Source organism: Hydra vulgaris, chromosome 06, assembly GCF_038396675.1.
Source record: "Hydra vulgaris chromosome 06, alternate assembly HydraT2T_AEP".
Taxonomy (NCBI): domain Eukaryota; kingdom Metazoa; phylum Cnidaria; class Hydrozoa; order Anthoathecata; family Hydridae; genus Hydra; species Hydra vulgaris.
Window position 1 is genome coordinate 49,940,001 of NC_088925.1, and position 23,549 is coordinate 49,963,549.

Genomic DNA, 23,549 nt, shown 5'->3' on the forward strand with positions numbered 1-23,549 from the left:
TCCTCAATTTTATATTAAATGGTTTTAGTGTTATATATTGACACAAACATTTTTTACTTATACTTACTATATTTAATTAAATATAATATTTAATATATATATATATATATATATATATATATATATATATATATATATATATATATATATATATATATATATATATATATATATATATATATATATATATATATATATATATATATATATCATTCTGATTCACTCCTAACAAAGCCGCAAGCAACCACTATTAAGTTGGGAGTTACTAGAAAAAAAGAAAAGAGTTATAGAGTAAATAAACGGTTGACAGAAGACTTAAAGAGTTGTAGGTTGTATGATTCAGGAAAACATGAAGATGGGAGAGAGTTCTAAAGGGTTGAAATGTGGGGGGAAAATAGACGAATAAAAGTTTTTAGAACATGCAGGGACAGATAGAGTAAATGAATTAGACTTAGTTGAATGACAAATCAAGTGAGAATGAGTTTTAGTTAATGGAACCAGAGATGATAACTCTTATGAGTTGCAACCATGATATGGGATGATAGAACCTTTTAGCAGCGACCATGATAGTATTTGTAGAAAAGAGAAAGAGATGCAACTTTATGATGATGGGAAAGAAGCTCAAGCTTTGCAGATAGATAAGGTCCAACTACATTTACAATGTGCTTTTGGACCTTTTTTAGAAGAGAAAAAGCATCATTTGAAGAATGAGCCCAAATATGACAACAGTATTCCATACATGGACAAATAAGAGATTTGTAGAGGTAGAGAATGGAATCAGGGGTAGAAAATGGCGCGATAAAGGGAAGCAACCTTAGCGGATGCTAATTTAGCAATCTATTGTATATATGGTTTTAAGGTCATTAGTGAATGATAATTCAAGAAGACATAAGAAGACCGTAGTTAAAATTTGCAATCTACTGTGAGCCCCAATATGTTACAGAAGTGAGATTAAATTCAAGATCGGCTGCCTGTTCTAAGCAATCAAAAAGAGAAGACTTTTTGTCAAGACAAGAGCATAAAAGAAGAAGAGTGTTGGCCTTTGAGGATGACTTTAATAAAGCAGTTAGAAAAAAACAATTTGATAATCTCAAAAACTTTCCCAGATACACCATATTAAGCAAGCTTATGGAGAACCATAAACTTGCTTCATATGGTGACATATGACATATCTTTTGGCAAACTTTGGTATGCAGATTTTCTGACCAGAATGCCAAACTTTGTCAAAAGCTTTATATATATATATATATATATATATATATATATATATATATATATATATATATATATATATATATATATATATATATATTATTTATATATCTATTATAAGGTTCTCATTGCTTTGCAACAATAACAATTGGAAGTATTGTTACTTAGGAATTACCACAGAAGTAAATAAGCGCCATGTTTCACTAATGGCTTGCATGCACTGGTCCATTATGGATATTTTAAATTCAGATCAAATGCAATCTTATATAGATTAAATAGAAATATAGATCATAAAGTGAGTCTTTTTGAAAAATTACAATAACTGATAACCATCTGATAACATTTATCATATTAGCCATTTTGGCTAATGAGATAAACTTTAACTAAGCTAAGCTTTTAAAAATAATGTTGTTGATTAAAATTATATGAAGTTTTAAAGCATGACTAGAGCATAAGTCTGACTGATCCTTTGTTTCTGAGGTAAGCGCGCTACCACTGTGCCACGACTGCTTAGAAATTGTAGCTATTGCAACATTGTGACTTTATATAATGCAGCAGGCTGTTAAATTTTGTAGTTCTAAATTTGTGAAGAATGACGTAGAACACTCTAGAAATATGTACATTTTTCTAGAACTACTAACCATGACTATATAAGTGATTTTTGCACTAGTTTTTGTTGTTGTTGAATGTTTTCGTTTGTTGTTAATTGACTAATTGTTAGGGTTAAGAAAGTGATATAGAGACAAAAATAACCTTTTAATTAGGACTAAAAATTAATTAAGCAGATATTATTTGGTGGTTATTAAATATTGTTACTGGACTTATGTGCATAATATGCTTTACTAAAACATGTAAAATCATATACATCACATAGTTTACATAAACCACATATAACAATGAAAGCAATCAGTTAACATTTATTTACTTTTGATTTTTGTCGTTAGAACTAATATAATTTTATAGACATGTTACACAAGAAATGTTTTAGCACTGTAGAGAAGAACAAGAACATTGAGGCCAAAAATCTGATGAAATTTCAGCAGTCGTATAAAAGAAGGGGTCCTGTGACTTCAGAAGAATTTTCACTTGAAGAAAAAAAAAAATGAAAAAACATTAATTATTACAAACTTTAAACATCTTATAAAGAGTTTATTTTTTTTAAATTAAAAAAGAACATCTTCTTTTATGGATATAACTCTACTATTAATTTTTTGCTTGAATTTACACTTGAAGCAATATAGCTCTTGCAATTTCTTTGTTTATATTTATAAGATTTATTTTGGGAAAAATAATAATTTAGAAAAATAATATTTTATAATAGTTCCATCAGCTTTATATAAATAACAGATTGTGCAATATTAAAAACAGTAAAAACAGAAATTTCCTTATAATTGAGAAAGAATTTTAATTAAAAAGTTATTCAAATTTAAAAAAAACAAGTTTTTTTTCCCTCTGTTTTTCTTCCTCCTTTTCTATTTTTTACAAAAAATTAAATTCCTTGTGAACATGTTATAACTTATAACACTGTATCAAAAACATTCATAAAGCGTACATTTAACTTTTTTGTCTAAAGGCAAATGAAAGTGTAAAGGTATATATTTTTTTAATAAATGATACTTGGAAGCTTAAATCTTAGTTTGTCACAAAAAAAAAGCGCTGGTAAAGTAATTAACTTGAGTTTTTTTCTTTGCAGCAAGTAATATTTTTTGTTTGTTAATAACTTTTTAAAAGTAAAAGACATTATTTGCGAAGCTGCAATTTTAAGAAATAATGAAAAAAATATATATAAATATTTTAATTTATTTATACAAATGTTGGGAAAAAAAAGAAATTAATTAATGCTAAATGATAATTAAAAAAGTAAATTTAATTATTTAAAATTAAAAAAAAAAATAGACATTCCACAAATATATATTTATAAAAATTGTTTTTCTTAATAAGTAAAATAAACTTGTTTTAAGGTAATTTATTTTATATATTACCTTTAAAGAAGGCCTGATATATATATATATATATATATATATATATATATATATATATATATATATATATATATATATATATATATCAGGCCTTGTTTTAAATAAAAAACCGCTTAGCTCATTAGCTCTTAATGATTTTGACGCCATAAAATTATCTTTATTTTTTTATTATTTAAGAACATTAACTTTTTTAAACTACCGCAATAAAATAAATTACCATAAAACAAGTTTATTTTATTACAGTTAAGAATTCTTTCTTTTGAAACATTTTTTGGCTTTATAAGTTCACATTTAGTTTTATAAAAAATGATAATAGCTGAACATATATAATTTTTTTTAGCTTCTATGTGAATTTACAATACAATAAACAATATTGATGTGGCCAAGGTAGACAAATGGATTTTTGTTTATCCATCTATAATAATAATTATTATAAAAGATCATCTTAAAAACAAAATTTTTAGTTAAATACAGTGGAGAAAATAGAACTAGCCTCACCATGTATTGATCCAATATTTTGTAAATCTCTAAGCAAATTTGTGCGGTGCATCTTTTGTATCCACACACATATAATTATTGTTACAAACAACAACTTTTTAGATTATGATATAGCATAACTAAATTGCGGTACATTTGATAAAACCATAAATGTCAATACCTAATATTTGCAGTAGCAAATAGAATTAGCCTCATCAATAATTATTTTCAGTTTACTTGTATATTTTGATCTGGTGATACGCATTTGTGACTTAGTTTTTTATTATTATTTGTAAGTTAAACGAAGACCGTGAAATCATGGCTCATAAAGTTTTTAACATTTGGTTTTTGATACCTGAATTTGAAATGGGAGGTGGTAAGCGTTTAACAAATGAAGTATTAGCAGTAATCAAAGCATGTAAAGATACAGGCTTATCTAATCGGGAGGTTACAAAGAAAATTAAAAGATCTACAAAAGTGGTTAATAATTACTTCAAGATTGGCATTAATTATGGAGAATTAATTATGGCATTAATTATGGAGCTTATAAAGAAAGTAGTGGCAAACGTAAAATTGATAATCGTACTAAAGGAGTTATTGTATGTCGTGCTGCTGCTCAGCACATGACTACATCTCAAATTCGTGTTGATTTACAATTACCTGTAACTGTTCAATGTGTGAGAAATCTTGCATGAAGATCCAAACATAGTTCGAAAAAGCGTAAACCAAGACCAAAACTTACTGTTCGTCATGAAGAAGTTAGATTACAACTTGCAAAAGAACACATGTCTTTGCAGGAAGAGTGGCATCAAGTTCTCTTTAGTGATGAAAAAAGTTCAATCTAGATGGTCCTGATGGCTATCAATATTACTGGCACGATCTTCGAAAAGAAAAAGAAACTCGAATGAGTCATAACTTTGGTGGTGGATCTGTTATGGTTTGGAGAGCTTTTTCCTTTGCTGGAAAACAACCACTGGCATGGATTTTAGCAAAAATGAATTCACAGGACTACATTCACTTATTAGAAATTAGTTTGCTTGAACATGGTGAAGAATTCATGGGTGAAAGTTTCACTTTTTAACAAGACAATGCTGCTATCCATAATTCAAAGCTTACAAAAGCTTGGTTTAGAGAGAAAAATATTCAATTAATGGAATGGCCCACATGCAGTCCAGATCTTAACCCAATTGAAAATCTATGGGGAATACTTTTTAGAAAGGTTTATGAAAATGGTAAGCAATATGAATCCGCATTGGAGCTGAAAACTCGTACCAGAGAAGCTTGGAATGAAATATCTGCAGAAATCATCCAAAATCTTGTGACTAAAATGTAAAGTTGCATCTTTGAAGTCATTAAAAATTCAGGAAGCAATACTAAATATTAAATTAGCGTAAAACAAAATATTATTTGTATTTTCTTGTATATAACGTAAATGAGGCTATTTCTATTTTCTCCACAAATTGGATACTTTTAATTTTTTTTCCACTTGTAATTAATTAAACGTACCAATTTATAAACTTTTTAACTGTAGTAGAAGATAATAAGAAATAGGGTAGCTTTAATAATTGTTTCATTGCCATTTGTTAAATTAAAACGAAAAAAAAAGTTGAGGCTAATTCTATTTTCTCTGCTGTATATCAAGAGATACTTAAAACTTTTTAGATGTTTTTGAAATATTGTTTATTTTTTAGGGGGTTTTAAAGAATATTAAAATATTATAATTAAAAAGTTAAATATTATTTTTTATTTCCTACTTAAGATTCTTTTTTGCCTATGAAAAGTTCATTTTAAAAGTAAAACAATTTTTGAATAATTAGTTTACAATTTTTTAAACAGAAAGAACACAGTACAAGGTACACAGTGACATAACTCGTTTTGGAGTTAATATATGTTAATATATTGTTAATATAGTTAATATATTGAATAATTAGTTTACAATTTTTTAAACAGAAAGAACACAGTACAAGGTACACAGTGACATAACTCGTTTTGGAGTTAATATATAGTTTAAACACTTGGAGAATAAAACCTTCACTTTTGTGCAATAAAGGTCGCTATTTCTTGAAATGAGTAAAATAAAATTACATGGCTTTAATATTTTCATCCATTTGCAAAAATCGAAGAAAATAGACTTATGAGAAAATATGTAATCTATAAGAGTGATGAGGCATAAACCTAAAATTTAAAAAAAAAAAATAAATAAATAATCCACAAAGTAAATAATAAACTATAACAATAAGATTATTTAAATTATGTTTGGAATAAATAACTTTGAATCGTTTATCTTTACTAATGTTTTTATTATATAATATTATTTGAAAAGTTTTTTAACTACGAAACACGATATAAAAGCATAAGTAAAGATAAAAATTGTTTAATTTAAACGGCTTTCAAAAAGTTTGTCTTTTATTTTCTTCTCAACAAAATATTTCTACTTTTCGAATTAATTAACTTTAATGATTCCTATATAAAGTTTTTTAAAGAAACCGCTGTTTAAAGTTGTAGCTTATAAAATTTAATAATATAAATAAAAATTTATAGAACTTTCAATAATACTTTAATTAAAATCATTAACTACTTTTTTAAAAGCGTTTTGTTAATATAGAAACCTTAGTAAAGATAAACGTTTTGAAGTTATTTATTTTTGTAAATATATTGTTTTAATTACCTTATTGTAACTTCAACACGTTACAATGAGGTGATTAAACACCAATTTTTTCAGTGCATTTGTTAAAAACTGTGGTTAAGTCATCAAAACAAAATATTATTCGCGTGGTCATATAAAGACTTGAAATCACACACCTTCCTGGCGAAGCCTGCATAGTGTATTTGAAAGTTAGATAAAGCTTACATTTATATAAATTTACAATTAAGACAAGAAATTCTATAAAAAAAAACTTTAAATTCTATAAAACAAACTTTTAATTCATAAAAAACTAGATCTAATTTTTTTTATTTTAATAACTTTTTTTTAAAAATTTTGCTATGCTATATTTTTTTCTACAATACTTTTTATGTCTAAAAATATTGTTGGCTTATTACTATTTGTTGTTGCTGTTATTGGCCATCTAATTGCATAGCAAAATACTATGTGCTGAGTTGGTGGAAACTAGATTTAAACCTATATTACAACTGAACTATTCAATCAAACTATTAGCAGGGTCTTGTTAGACAACTGGTTCATAAAAGATATTAGTCTAACAAGATTCTGCTCACTTTTTTTTTAGTAAAGTTTTATATTACAGTAAATATTATTTTATTTTACTTGATGTACCTATACAAATATAAACTTAGATTTATGAATATCCAAAAATAATTTTTTACTTTCAGATCATTAAATAATAAAAGAAACAAAAAATAAAGATATTTCAATAGATATAGATAACAAACTTGTGAAGTATGCTTTAACAACTGCTTGTCTTTTAAATTATAAATTCTCTTCTCCACACCAGGTAAGAGAAGCTTGGCAAACAATACCAAATCACCATCATATTTACCTAATATTAATTACAATAATAATTTTATACCTAATGATATTATAATTACATTACTAACAGTTTAACTATTATGATAAGCCTAAATAAAATTATATCGGACTTAATATAAGAATAACTAAATAGTGTGTTTTCTTATCATTTTACTCTCATCTACTTTTGCTCAGTCTTTGTTGCCTATCTTATCCAAAGTGTCAAATGTTTGACCGCCTTACATCACAACCTTACAATGTCAATAGTAGTGATGTATTTTTTGTTTTTCAAGACTCAAGAAATTCTATAAAACAAACTTTTATATTAATTTGAATGAATGTTTTGAGTAATTACCAAGTGATTAAAGTCTGAGTACAAAAAAAATCTTTGTATTTAAATAAACTTTAATTTAATTTTAATAAAAATTACAAAAAGCTGTTATCTATATTTATTAAACGGATCTTATAAGTTTAAATATAAGTTTGTTAAGTTGTGTAATTTAAGTTACCAAAAGAAATTGCTTCTTTAAATATCATCAAAAAAATTTACTTTAGCACCACTACTACTACTTTTTTATATCTGTTCTTTTAAGAAACATTATATATAAATATATATATATATATATATATATATATATATATATATATATATATATATATATATATATATATATATATAAATATATATAAACTTAATCACTTTTCACAAGGACAATATTTAATAAATAGTAAGTGTATGCATAAATTTATAATTTGAATTTGTTTATTCATAAATAAAAAGTTTAACAAACAAAACCATAAAAAAATTTAGTTGTAAACTCTAATGCAGTGGTGCAGCACCAGGCATGATGTTGAATGTGTTCAAGTATTTTTATGTCACTTTTTAGGTGAGGACACCAGGCTTGAAAGGCATACTCCAGATGAGGTCTAATGTATGTTGTATATAGTATCCTCCATAACATTAAATTTTTTTAATCTGCCATTTACTTGGTTTGATGCAAGCTTCTACAGCTTCTACTGGATGCTTAAGCTTGAAGTAATTTGATATTAGAACACTTAAGTCAGTTATCCACTCCAGGAGCTTTAGAAGAAGATGATGAGGTACTTTATCAAAAGCAGTCTGTGCTTTTGACAAAGTGCCTCACTAACATCTGTAAAACTTTCCATTATCTTACAGGGTAATAATGTGAGAGAAACTGGCCTGCAGTTCAAGTATTTCCTTTAGCTTTAATTTTTAAATATAGGAGTCACAACTGATAGCTTCCATAGGTTAGGGACTTTGCCTTCAGCCAGTGATTTTTTGAAAACTATAGTTAGTGGTTCAGTGTTAAAGAATACATAGATGTATTGTATCATAGCCTATTGGATTTGTCTCAATGAGCTCTTATAGATATAATATAATTGTTCTAGGTTTTGCTGAACAGATAAAGTTGTTATTTCTGCTTCACTCAGGATACATTCCATTTCTGTTCGGTTCAAAGGTTGGCTACTGATCTAATTGTTCAACAACAAATACAGACTGGAAATATATGTTAAGTAAATGAGAGATTTTATGAGTGTCATTTGTAAGACTTCCATTTAATTCTTCCAGTGACTTTTATTCGCTATTTGCTTCTATTTGAATTGATTATGAAGAAGTTTCAGATTGATTTTAAAACAGTTTTCAATTTCATTTTTGTACTTTGCAGGGTGCCTTATGCTCTTCTCAAATCTCTATGTGAGTCCAGCTGCAAGATATTTGCACCAAAGGTTTCTTTTCCACATTACTTTTTCAACTGGTGTATTTCATAGTTGTTTTTGTTGCTTGAACAATGTTTTAGTTGAAGGTATGTGTATGGTGAAAGGTTCATTGTTTTTGTCAGCAAACACCTGATAATTATTGTTTACTGAAATGGGAGTTCAAAATTTTCACCCAGTTGTAGGATATGATTAGCATTGAGATTGCTTCATAGCTTGCCCTGCTCCAGATGAATTTTTTTTGTTCTTCTTTAACAGAAGTACTCTTTGTAGTAGATGATCCAATGAGTAAGCAGTGGGATTCCTCTGTTGGTGTGTAGCCAAGTGAGTTGCTTTCATTTAGATAATCTAAGTGGTCAGGTTCATTAGTAAATAATAATAATAGTGTGCTTGATGGCCTTTCTTTATTTCTCTGGTAGTTGGGAAAAATGACCATTTGCATGAGAAAGTTTTTGTTTAAACATTGATTGAACTTGATGTCAGTAGGAAGTTCATTTTGTATAAATGTGACTGTTGCTGCACCTCCATCAGTCTCAAACAAGGATGCAAAGTGTGAGTCCAAGAGTCCCTGTTTTTACCCAGAGTCTGGGACTTCAGAACTCAGAGATTTTTTTTAATTTTTTATCGGCATATAAGTGTTTCCTATCTAACGCATTGAACAACACTGCATATGGCAAGCCCTCCAGCATATAAATTATCAAAAAATATGCAGCGTGTTTATGCCATAAACATGCTGCCATTAGAAGATTGTTTAAAAGATTAAACGATGAAGAAAATAAAGCCTTTAAAAGAAAGATTAAAAGAAAGATCAAACAGCAGGGGAAAATACAAAATAAAAAAAAACTTAAATAACAGAAATAACAAACACAGAAGAGTTGAAGATGGAGTAGTTCATTTTACCCCAATATGGGGGTAAAGTGAACTAGTGAACATGTTACTTTTGAATATATATTTATTATTGTAATAATAATTTTTAATCTTAGTATTTTTTTCATGTTGTACCTAATACTTTTAATGGTATAAATATTGAAAACTGCAAGATGTTAGGCTTTTTTTTAAATAATTTTCCTTTAAATTTTGAAAACAGTTCACTTTACCTCAGTTTACCCTAACAAGTTTTACACAATGAAATGTTATAAAACATTTCTAAAAAATCAAATAATTTTCAAAATGATAATGTTTTGTTACTATTACAAAAAGTAACTGAATGGAACTAAAACAAGGATGAAAAAACATTGCAATTATTGAACAAAAAAATTAAACAAATAAATTTCATAATTTTGAAGAATTTAAAAATAAATTTAAAAAATGTATTGAATAAAAATTACCTTTGCTGCTTTTACTAATGATAAACTTTTTTATAATAGCAGTTTTATTATTATAACTTGGTTCATCAGCCAATGTTTTACAAAGCTCACAAAAGCTGTAGAATGAGTCAACCGTCATATTTTCAAATTGGTAATAAAAATATGAATAAAATTTTCCTGAAAAACAAGAAAATTTTAAAACAAAAAATAAATTAACTAATCAAACTTATGTAAGTATAATTTATTTTTATATTTTTTATTATCAATAAGAATATTGATGTTTTATTCTATTACCCATTTTTAACAAAATTTAAAATTGTAAACAATTTTTTGCTTTTTATTTCCTGACTTAACTCTCACACAAAAACACCTTATAAGTTTTTTTTAGAAAAAATAAATTTACTCATTATGATTATTTATATTTTTATGTATATATATATATATATATATATATATATATATATATATATATATATATATATATATATATATATATATATATATATATATATATATATATATATATACATTAAAATATATACATTAAAATATATTATATTGTTGTGAAATCTTAATATTAACATTGATGTATTTGTAATAATGCGGTCTTTGTAAAGGTATTGGAAAATTACGCCAACATAATTATATGTATTTAAAGTTAATAATATAATATTTTGTGGCTCTGAATTTTAGTTAAAAAGAATGATATTTGTAAATAATATACTTGCAGTGAAATGATAATAAAACAACTATAAACAAACGAGTGAATTCATTAGTGTCACTAGGAAACATTTAATAATTCCTCGTTTAATGATATAAATAATAAATAGGCTTTTATGTTTTTATATAGATATATATAAAATGTAAACTAGGTTGTTGCCACTGCTATTTATTTCAAAAATGGTTGCCGAGCCAGCGCTGGATTTATATAACTACGCTTATGGTTGTAAAATGGAATTAAATTAAACTCTGTAGTATCCATAATATTTTTAAGTTTTCTGATTACCCCATCCGTATTCTGAGGCCTTTCTTCCTGTTTGTAAGTATGCTTTAATAAAGAAAAAATCCTCTATTGGATTAAGCTGTGGCATGTATGCTGGCAGATACTTAATAGCTATGCCATGAGAGGCTAGTGTTTGCCTAACAGAAAGACTCCAGTGGAACCTACAATTGTCCATAACAAGCACCTGCGCTTCCACATCAGCATTCCTAATCGCTGGTGCCAACATTGTAGTAATGCAAGTACAAAAGGAATCTGCAATCCAGCCTTCAGTTTTTGTTTCATAAGCCAGTACTCCAGTATTGTTGAAACAGCAGTACTGGAGTACTGGCAATACCCTTGCTTTAGGATTGGCACTGCTATTTTCTCTTCCATCCATGGGTAAAGATTTGGTATTAATAATAATTATAAATAATTAAATTTAAATCTAGATAAATGAATAATTAGATAAATAATAACTTAATCAATCAAGAAATTTAATAATAAAATTAAACAAAGACTTAATACTAAATTAAATAAACCATCATCGAATGTAAAAAGTCTTCGTCTTTAGTATTTTTAACCTTGTTTACAAAGAAACAAGAAAAATTGCTTAAATATGCTTTTCAAAACGCATATAAGAATGAATAAACATGCATATAAAAATGAATAAACGCGCATAAAAGAATGAGTAACCCTGTATTTACAAAAATCATCCATTTTTATCTAAAATTCTGAACTACCAAATACTATATTATTAGCTTTAAATACATGAAGGTATTAGAAAATTACGTTGGCGTAATTTTCCAATACCTTCATGAAGACTGCATTATTACAATTACATCGATGTTAATATTAAGATTTCACAACAATATAAAGTTATATTAGAGATTTTATGAGTAGCTGACTCTGATATAAACGCACATATGAAAATAAATAAATATACATATAAAAATGAATAAATGCGCATATAAAAATGAATAAACGCGCATATAAGAATAAATAAACACGCATATAAGAATTAATTAATATGCATATAAGAATGAATAAAGACGCATATAAGAATGAATAAATGCACATATAAGAATGAATAAATACGCATATAAGAATGAATAAACGCGCATATAAAAATGAATAACCCTGTAAATGATAGACTGCCTGCCTTAACCAAACCCTCAGTTGATGTAGCAACACTCCATTGTGAGTCAGCCTATAAGATAGTCGATGTGGCAGCACTCCATTGCGAGTCAGACTATAAGATAGCCAATGTAGCAACAATCCCTTGTAGCAGCAGGCTATAAGATAGTCAATGTAGCAACACTCAATGCATGTTTTAAGAATATACTTTAAATAAAAACAAAAACACTGTTGATTAAAAAAACATTCTAGTCATTATTATTGCAATTTTTTTAAAAATTGATAAAATTTAATGTACTTCTGCATTAATTTAATTGCTTTGACTTTTCGATGATAATATAATGTAGCTTAATTGTTGAAGTCGCAAAGTTGTTGTCAAAAGAGACTATTTTTACAATAAAAGTTTCTTTCAACTATGAGATGAAGATATATATATATATATCGTATTTTATGTACGTTAACAAGAAAAAAGCGAAACACAACTAGGAATATTTAAAATTAAAAAGCGCTTATAAAATATTATTGCATAATTATGCAACATGATAAGCAAAAGAAAAATATTTTGTTTTGTCTAATAATAAAAATCCATTTTTAAAGAATTTTCAAAACTTTTATCTTTTCTTTTTAACATATTTAAACATGCTAAGCAAAAATTACATTTTTTTGTGACTAAATCTCCGAACAAACTCATGTAATTTATGTAAATAGCTTGTAAATGAAGCTTGTAAATAAAGCCTTATAGCACTTTGTTTTCTTTTATTGTAATTCTTGTCTCAATAGAAAGAAATGATTGCAGTAATGGCATTATTTAATTTAAAAAGCGCGATAAAAATGAAGTGTAAGAGTATAAATAATATTATTTTGATAAACTCTTCTTAAATTTTTGATTTCATGTTTTTAATGTAACTTTGTACAAAATTTTAATTTTTTAATTTATGCAAACTCTTTTGTTCAAAAATACTTTTAAAACAAAAGAACTTTTTATTTACTTTTTAATACACAATTTGCAAGTTACGTTTTTCACTTACTTAGTTTAATACGACTCAACCTATATATATATATATATATATATATATATATATATATATATATATATATATATATATATATATATATATATATATATATATATATATATATATATATATATATATATATATATATATATATATATATATATATATATATATATATATATACATACATATATATATATACATACATATATATATATAAATTATATATATATATATATTATATATATATATATATATATATATATATATATATATATATATATATATATATAATATATATATATATTCTTTTTGTGATTTCACCTCCCCAAGGCCCAAAAGGCCATAACAGATGAGGAGGCTACTTAATTGTGGTTATAACCCTCTCTCAACTCTATAACTCCGAAGCACGAACCTTGACAAACAAGGAGAAACAAGTTGAGCGCGCTACCAGGGACGTGGTGGGGATCAAACTCGGAACCTCTCGCTTATGAAGCGATATATATATATATAATAATGATATATATATATAATATATATATGTAATATATATATATATAATATATATATATGTAATATATATATATATAATATATATATATATATATGTAATATATATATATATAATATATATATATATGTAATATATATATAATATATATATATATATTTATATTTATATATATATATATATATACATATTATATATATATATATATATATAATATATATATATATATATATATATATATATATATATATATATATATATATATAAATTAGTAGAAAATCACTTAATAAATATTATATATATATATATATATATATATATATATATATATATATATACAGGGTGTTCGGGATAAATTTGACATATTTATAATTGATTATATTTTTTTGTAGATTAGAGGTATTAAAACACACTACAGGTCATTTAAAAGTTTGAACCCTTCTTCATTCATATACAAGATGTCAGAAAGGATGGATGACTGGAACCCACCTGAATCATGGAAGAGAATAACTTGCATCATGATGATTCCTGCTGGCCATCAAAATAAGGATATTATGACTGCTACCCAATGCTCCCTGAACACAGTAAAAACAATCAGGTATGAACTAGAGACTTGCAATGATGACTACGAGGATGTAGTAAGAAGAAAGATCCCTAGCAGACAATCTGATTGCGTTTGTACAGCAGAATTCCTCGCAAGTCTGCAGGAACAGGTATTAAAGAACCCTTGCATTGGAATTCGGGCTTTGTCACGTGAAATGAATGTTGCATCCTCTGGATGCTTGTATCAGTAGTAGCGAAGGTCTTCATTGAGTGCAAGCTTCATAGTAGAGGAGGCAACATTCATTTCACGTGACAAAGCCCGAATTCCAATGCCAGGGTTCTTCAACACCTGTTCCTGCAGACTTGCGAGGAATTCTGCGGTACGAACGCAATCAGATCGTCTGCTAGGGATCTTTCATCTTACTACATCCTCGTAGTCACCATTGCAAGTCTCTAGTTCATACCTGATTGTTTTTACTGTGTTCAGGGAGCATTGGGCAGCAGTCATAATATCCTTATTTTGATGGCCAGCAGGAATCATCATGATGCAACTTATTCTCTTCCATGATTCAGGTGGGTTCCTGTCATCCATCCTTTCTGACCTCTTGTATATGAATGAAGAAGGGTTCAAACTTTTAAATGACTTGTAGTGTGTATTAATACCTCTAATCTACAAAAAAATATAATCAATTATAAATATGTCAAATTTATCCCGAACACCCTGTATATATATATATATATATATATATATATATATTATATGTCTATATATATATATATATATATATATACTATATGTGTGTGTATATATATATATATATATATATATATATATATATATATATATATATATATATATATATATTATATGTGTATATATATACTATATGTGTGTATATATACTATATGTGTGTATATATACTATATGTGTGTATATATATATATATATATATATATATATATATATATATATATATATATATATATATTTATATATATATATATATATATACACACACATATAGTATATATATATATATATATATATATATATATATATATATATATATATATATATATATATATATATATATATATATATATATATATACACATATAATATATATATATATATATATATATATATATATATATATATATATATATATATATATATATATATATATATATATATATATATATATAGTAGAAAATAAAATTATGTGATTTTCATAACTTAAATTTTTATGCTATTGCAATCATCAGGTGAAATACAAATATAGTTTTTTCATTAAAAAAACTATATACAACTGGAACTAGTTACGTAAAACTATAAATAAAAAACTATTATTTTCTACTATAAGGTGGCATAATTCCTGCAAATTGTTTAATAAACATTCTTATCTGGTCTGCATAAGACTCCATGATACTGCGAAAATCATAACAGTCAACTAGGAATCCAAAAGAAGACATAGTTTTAAACAATCTCCTTCAAATTTAGGAAATATTGTGCATCCACCTGGTTTTTAATTATGTAAATCTTTAAGTTTGTTCTTTATTGTTAATAGAAGAATTTTAAAGGTTAAGGAAGTATCTGTTTGTGTTGAATTACCACTTATTACTTTATCTAAACATTTGGTAAAGTTTCATGGGTATATGTAATATAACCACAACTCCTAGCATCATGTTTATATATTCTTGGCATACTATTTTTGTTATAAATATAACTTTTTATTAGTATTTTATTCCAAAAACAAAAATTGAAAATTAAATTAATTATATCATATCTATAAACAACTTTATCTAAAAAATAAATCAAAAGTATAACATTAAAAATCAAATAATTACACTTTTTCGCTTAGGATAAAGCCACCACAAGTTGTGGCCTAAGTTACCCTATAATTTTTACTTAAAGTTTTTTTAATTAGAAGTGTTATAAATTTGAGAACTATTATCAATACTCATTCTATATAAACATGAAATATAAACAGCAGCTTCAACCAACTTACAATTTGTAGTTTTACAATTTTAATAGACTCTAATGAACAAAAAAAAAATTATATTAGTAGTTCCGCAAACTACAATTAATCTAAGTAATAAATAAACAGAATTACTTTACTTTTATGATAAACTTAAATTTGGAAGAAGACGCAAACGAAGTAGTTTTTAAAAGTGAAATTTATTTTTTGTCAGTAACTGTTTACAAATATACGTACCAATTTGAGAAGTTTTTTTTTTATTAGAAATGAATGTTTTTAATACAATATTCTGGTAATAGTGCATAACGTGTCGTCAGGGCCGTTCCTAGGGCGGGGGGGGGGGGGTTGGTTGGTTGGTGGAAGGGAGACAAATGGGTCAAGCTGCCCCGGGCGCCGGGGCCTATAGAGCGCCGCGGTAATTTTTTTTTTAGCGGTCTTCATGACTTTATAACATATCTTTACCATTTAAAACTTGGGGCGCCCAACATTTTCAGATATTGGCTTTAATGGATATTTCAGGTTGTGTACTTACACAAAATCCTTAGGTTCCGAGAAAAAGAGTTATTTTTATATTTTAGTTTATTTCAAAATTGTTACTTATTAAAAATTTCAATTAATACATTATACATTTATTTACTTTTTTTAGTCCATTTAAAAAATGTTGTTCTTAAAAAGTTTTTTTAATGTATTTTTCTTTTATTTACACTAAACTAAAGTTTATTTTACTATAAAGTTTAAACTTTTTTTAACGATTTCTTTTATTTACGCTAAAGTAAATTTTTTTCGCCTTGTTTGTTTAATTGCTTTTTAAAATAATTTTGATTATTAACGCTGAACTCATGTTTGTTTTGCTCGGCCAATAAAATAAATATACCGACAAGAAAGTAAGTTAATAAAAATGTTGTAATTAAAAGGGTTGCAAACTGTAATCAGTAGTGACCTTAATAATGAGTTAAAAAACTTACATTAGGAAGAGTTTATGTTACCAGAAACGAAAATAAAGTTTTACACTGTTAATTTGAGTTTGAATATTTTTTATTGAAAATGTAAAAAAAACTGTGAGGTTCTCAGAGAAAAAAATTTGCAGCCCATTAAACTGTTTTAAGTAAGGTGCCAAAATTAACACATTCTTTTCATTCTCCAAGTTCTTCACAACCTTGTGAATCAAACAATTTGTGTGATGAAAACACCTTCAAAACATCTAGTGAGACCTCTACTCAGTCTCAATCTAACCAAGGAAAGATAATGCCAGTAACCCTTGTTGTGTAGTTTAACTTCTTCAGCTAGTTTTGCCACATATTCATCAACTTCATCCTTGGACATTTGTAGCCAAAAATCTCACGAAGCCTCAAAGATAAAAAAAGAGCCTGAATGTAATTTAAAGCCTATGTTAGTTGAAACAGAAGATAATTTTTCAATTACAACTGATTATTCGGTTTTAACGGAAGGTTTTAACAACTGAAAAAAGTTTGAAGAGCAAGCCTAAAAGAGACATCTCCATCTTATTTTAGTTGTTCTGAGAAATGGATCAAAGCAACAACCAGGATAAAAAAGAACAAGCAGTCGTCAAGGTCTTATCCAACAAATTAACCATGAAACAGAACGGTGGAGAAGCATTTCTAAGAAAATATGATCAATGATTATGTACTTGGCAGACATAATATTGCATTGCGTGGAAGCTCATCAAAGCTATACACTAAAAATAATGGGAACTTTCTTGATCTTATCCAATTACTTGGTAAATCTTAATCCATATTTGATGGAGCATTTACGCGAATTGAAGATGGAGAAAGACATTCATAACTGCAAAATGTCAATATCCAAAACAAGGTCATTCACCCCTTTGCTTTGCATTTAAAAGAAGCGATTGTGAACAAGGTAAAGTGTAGAAATTATTTTTAATTTATTATGAATTGCACTCCAGACCTTAGTCACAAAGGCTAAACTTTTCTAATCATCTACTATGTTCATGAAAAAAATGAAGCAATAGTCATCGTCCAAGAAAGCTTTATTGGGTATGCAGTGTGTGAAAAGTCAATTGGTGAAGCTTATTCTAACCTTCTAATTCAAGAATTAAAGGCTTAACCTAAACAACCCAGATGTCAAGGAAATGGGTCTAATACCATATTAGAAATATGGTATTAGACCTATTTACACCCACAATCAAGCTGTGGTTGCCACAGCTTGATTGTAGATATACCAGACTGAACTATATCATTGGTAAAGTTTATATTGCTGTTTGGAGTTATTCAAAGAGTCTATACAACTTTTTTTGCATCAACATTGGTTCCGTATCACAATAGAGTCTTTCAAAAATGACACAATTGAATTATCTTTAGAAGACAGAATGGACAAGTTCTCAAAATACGAGTCAAAGTGGGGATTCCTATTTGATCTGAAAAAACTATTACCAAAGGATAAACTTAAAGAGTATTATAAAATGTTACAAGAACACCTGACAGGGAAAAACATTTTAAATATAAATGAGGAAGAACTATATGAGAAGAAGAAGGCGATCAACAAAACACTACTACCGGTGGCCAGCAGTGAACGTAGTTTCAGCAAGTTTAAGTTAATTTGAGTCATCTACCCTTCATCTTCTAGAATTAACTCTTACTTCCGATCTTTCTTGGAAACCATATATCAAATCCATTGCAAAATTAGCACCTGCTTAAGTTCCATCTCTTCACCGTGTTCACCATTTTCTCATCTCCAATTCTATTCTTTATCTCTATAAATCTCAAATCCGTTCTTATATAGAATACTAATGCTATATCTTGGGCGGGTTTTCCAATAATGCTCTTTTTCTTTTAGACAAGGTGAACAAATGCATTGTAAACATAGTTGGACCTGCTCTTGCAGCTAACCTCCAACCATTGTCACACCGTCATAATGTTGCTTCTCTTTCTTTTCTACAAATACTATAATGGGCACTGCTTTAAAGAGCTAGCGTCTCTTGTGCCACCAAATAAAATTCATTCTCGTGTTACTTGTCAATCAGTTAAGTCACATCCTTTTACTGTGACTATTCCTAGGTGCTCCAAAAATTCTTATTTGCCTGGTTTTTTTCCTCGAACATCAGTTCTTTGGAATTCTCTTTCTTCTACTTGTTTTCCTGATTCATATAATTTGCACTCTTTTAAGTAGTCTGTAAATCGTTATCTTGGTCTATAAACTTCATCTTTTCTCTTCCGGTAACTTCCAACTCTAATAGTGGTTGCTTGCAGCCTTGTTGGAAGCGAAGATGCTGAAAAAAAAAAATAAAAACCTACCTACGTACATTGGTGATGCTAAAAGGATTATCACTTAAATGTATATATATTTATCTTTATGGTAGATTGGTAGGTGGTGTAAGTATCAAAGTATCGGTGGCAACACGATAATTAAAGATTAGTTTAAAATTAGAGCTTGATAACTAAATAAATTGTAGTATTTTTAAGTTTTAGTATTTATATATCCTTAAAAATAGGAACTGTTAACGGAAAAAAAGAACATAAATAAAATAAAGTAATACATCATGGATAAATTATCAAACGAGGAACAAATTATTTCAATAAAGCTTGTACGAGATATATTCAACGAAATGTTTATTAAGCAACAAAGTTATATTCTAAAACTAATAAGCGGAAATCTGAAGTTAACAAACGATAGAATTGATGATCTGTTAAAAGAAATAAACATTGTAAAAGATTCGTGTGCAACACTCCAAAAGGAAAACATAATAATAAAAGAGGAACAAAAAAATTACGTTAAAAGATTAAACAAAAATGAAATTGTGCAAAAACTGAACTTTACACAAGATATGCAAGAAAAAAAAATCTCGAATTAGAAAAAAAAATCATATCAAAATCAGAGAGCAGAGATACTGAAGATAATAAACTAAAACAGCTTGAGGATAGACAAAGAAGGAATAATCTTCGAATAGAGGGTTTATCGGAAAATGAAAATGAAAGTTGGGATGACACCGAACTAAAGGTATTAAATATTTTTGATAAAAAACTTAATTTAAAAGGAATTGTGATTGAGCGAGCACACAGGTCAGGAAAAATTGAAGCAGGTAGACCAAGATCAATAGTAATGAAACTGTTAAATTACAAAGATAAACTAAAAGTTTTAAAAAGTGCGAGTAAACTAAAAGGATCGGGAATATATATCAATGAGGATTATTTATCGGAAACTGCATCTATCAGGAAAAAACTATTCGAGCAGATGAAGATACATAGGAAAAATGGTATGTTTTCGGTTGTAATTTACGATAAATTAATAGTAAAAGAATTCAGGAAATTACCTCCTAAACTTTAATTATTTATTTAATACTTTAAATATTTTGTTTGTATAACCTTTCTTGTTATTATTGAAGGAATAAATTTTCGTGAATTAAGCTTTAGGGCATTCCAGACAAATAAAAATATACTTTTAGAGAATCATTCAGATCCAGACGTTAATTTTTTTAACACTGATGAAATAATTAGCAACATATGCCCTTCTTATTATAATTCCGATATTTCTAATCTTTCTGCTGATATAGATATTAATGAGTTCTCTATTTTACACCTAAATATTAGGAGCTTTCAACAAAATTTTGATAAATTTAAAGATTTTTTATTTAGTGTTGAAATTAATTTTAAAATTATTTGTCTCACAGAGACCTAGTGTCGAGATAAACAAGTTGAAAAAGTTCAACTACAAAACTATAAAGTTATTCATCAAGTCAGAAATTCTGAGACAATAGGTGGAGGAGTATGTATTTTTATCCACAACTCTTTAAATTTTAAACCGCTAACCGAATTTAGTGCAATTAGTAATGATTGCGAATCATTAACGATTGAAGTTATAAATAAAATCACTAAAAACATCAGTGTACATGTTGTGTACAGACCGCCTTCTGGCAAATAACAAATTTTTCGAAAAACACTACAAAAAAAACAAACGTGTCTTTTTTGTTGGGGATTTTAATTATAATGCGCTTGATTACGACACAAATAAAAATGTAAAAAATTTTATGAACATCATATTTCAAAATGGGTTTATTCCAACTATAAATAAACCAACACGAATTACCAGGAATAGCGCAACCTCAATTGATCAAATAATAATTAATGAATATACAAAAAATAAAATAAAAACTGGAATAATAATATCTGATATATCGGATTATTTCCTAATATTTATAATCGCGCATAAAGCTGTCGAACACACCCCTCAAAAAAAAATTATTATTACAAATCGAATATATAATGACATTTCTATGGAACTTTTTAATAATTCTCTATTTTCTGAAAACTGGGATGAAATTCTACAAATTCAAACCACAAATACTGCTTATAACAGTTTCCTTCGAATATTCAAAAAACACTATGATAAAGCTTTCCCAGTGGTAACAAAAATTATTAAAACAAAAACATTTATAAACCCTTGGATTACACCAGGAATAATAAAATCATCAAAAAAAAAACGATTGTATGAAGGGTTTCTGAAAAAAAAGAACTTATGAAAATGAATTAAGGTATAAAAAATATAAGAGTCACTTTGAATCAATTATAAAGCTTTCAAAGAAATTATACTATTCAAATAAAATAATAATATTTAAAGGCGATACTCAAAAAACGTGGCAAGTCATCAAAGAAGTAATTGGAAAAAAAACACTTAAGCTAAATGGTCTCCCAAAAAAACTAAACTATCATCATCAAGATATTACTAAAGAATCTATAATTGCTAAAACATTTAATAAGGTGTTTGTCAATGCAGGTTTAAATTTAGCATCAAAATTAAAACACAGTGAGTTTAACAAGGAGAAATACTTGACTCCTAGCAATTCAATTATGGAAAATGCTGAGTTAACTGAAAAAGAATTATTAGATGCTGTGAGTTCATTAAAATTAAATAAAGCACAAGGATTTGATAATGTTAGTAGTAATGTTGTAGTTAAATGTATTTTCTATATTAAAAAAGTTCTTTTGCATATATTTAATCTTTCGTTTAAACAAGAGTCTTTCCAAAAAAACTTAAAATTGCAAGGGTAATACCAGTTTTTAAGTCTGGAGATGATACTAATATTTCTAACTATAGACCTATTTCCATTCTTCCATGCTTCTCGAAAATACTAGAACGCATTATGTATAACAAATTATACTCATTTTTAGAAAAAAATAATATTCTCTATAACAAACAATTTGGCTTCAAAACAGGGCACTCTACTGATCATGCAATTCTTCATCTCATTCAGATTATTTTTCGAAGTTTTGACAAAAACAAGTTCACTTTAGGTGTTTTCATAGATCTTAGTAAGGCGTTCGACACTGTTGATCATAGTATTTTAATTAAAAAATTAGAAAACTACGGAATCAAAAATACAAACATAGCTTGGTTTAAAAGCTACTTATCTAATAGAAAACAATATATTTCATTCGGGAATGAAAAAACTAACAATATGTCAATTACTTGCGGCGTTCCTCAAGGATCTATATTAGGACCACTTTTATTTTTAATCTATATTAATGATTTAAGCAAAGCTTCTAATATTCTAGATTCTATTTTATTTGCTGATGACACAAATTTATTTTATTCTCACAGTGATATAACAACATTATTTAAAACGGTCAACATTGAACTTCTAAAACTAACCGAATGGTTAAATATGAATAAACTTACAATTAATTTAACTAAAACTAATTATACTATTTTTCATCGCCTCCATAAAAAAGATAAAATCCCTCTTGCACTTCCAAAACTTATTATTGGAGAATACATCGTAAAAAGAGAATGTTCAATGAAATTTCTAGGTGTAATTCTAGATGAAAACATAAATTGGAAAGACCACATAAACATGATTGAAAATAAAATTTCTAAAAATATCGGATTACTCTATAAAGCAAAACTATACTTAGATCAATCATGTTTGAAATACATATATTACTCATTTATTCATTCCTATCTGAATTATGCAAACATTGCCTGGTGCAGCACCAATAAGTCAAAGACAAAAAAGCTATTTAGCAAACAAAAACATGCAATTAGATTATTATCAAATGCACACCGCTTCTCACATTCTGGACCATTGTTCAACAATTTAGAAATATCAAACTTGTACCAAATAAATATACATCATCTGCTAATTTTTATGTATAAAACTAATAATAATACAATACCAAATATCTTCAAACCATTATTTAATAAAATACAACACAAATACATGACTAAATA

At 26.8% G+C, this 23,549-nt stretch overlaps 1 protein-coding gene across 1 annotated transcript in view; it reads right to left on the reverse strand.

Moving 5' to 3' along the window:
• LOC101236307 (DNA ligase 3) overlaps positions 1-16,678 on the reverse strand; it is a 61,492-nt gene extending 44,814 nt beyond the window's left edge. The window contains exons 1-3 of the mRNA XM_065800387.1: positions 16,584-16,678; positions 10,203-10,358; positions 7,062-7,168 (exon numbers count right to left, since the gene is read on the reverse strand). Of these exons, the coding sequence (XP_065656459.1) occupies positions 7,062-7,168; positions 10,203-10,358; positions 16,584-16,650 (330 nt within the window). The 5' untranslated portion in view covers positions 16,651-16,678. The remainder of the gene's footprint in view (positions 1-7,061; positions 7,169-10,202; positions 10,359-16,583) is intronic.
• Between the last annotated feature and the right edge of the window lie 6,871 nt (positions 16,679-23,549).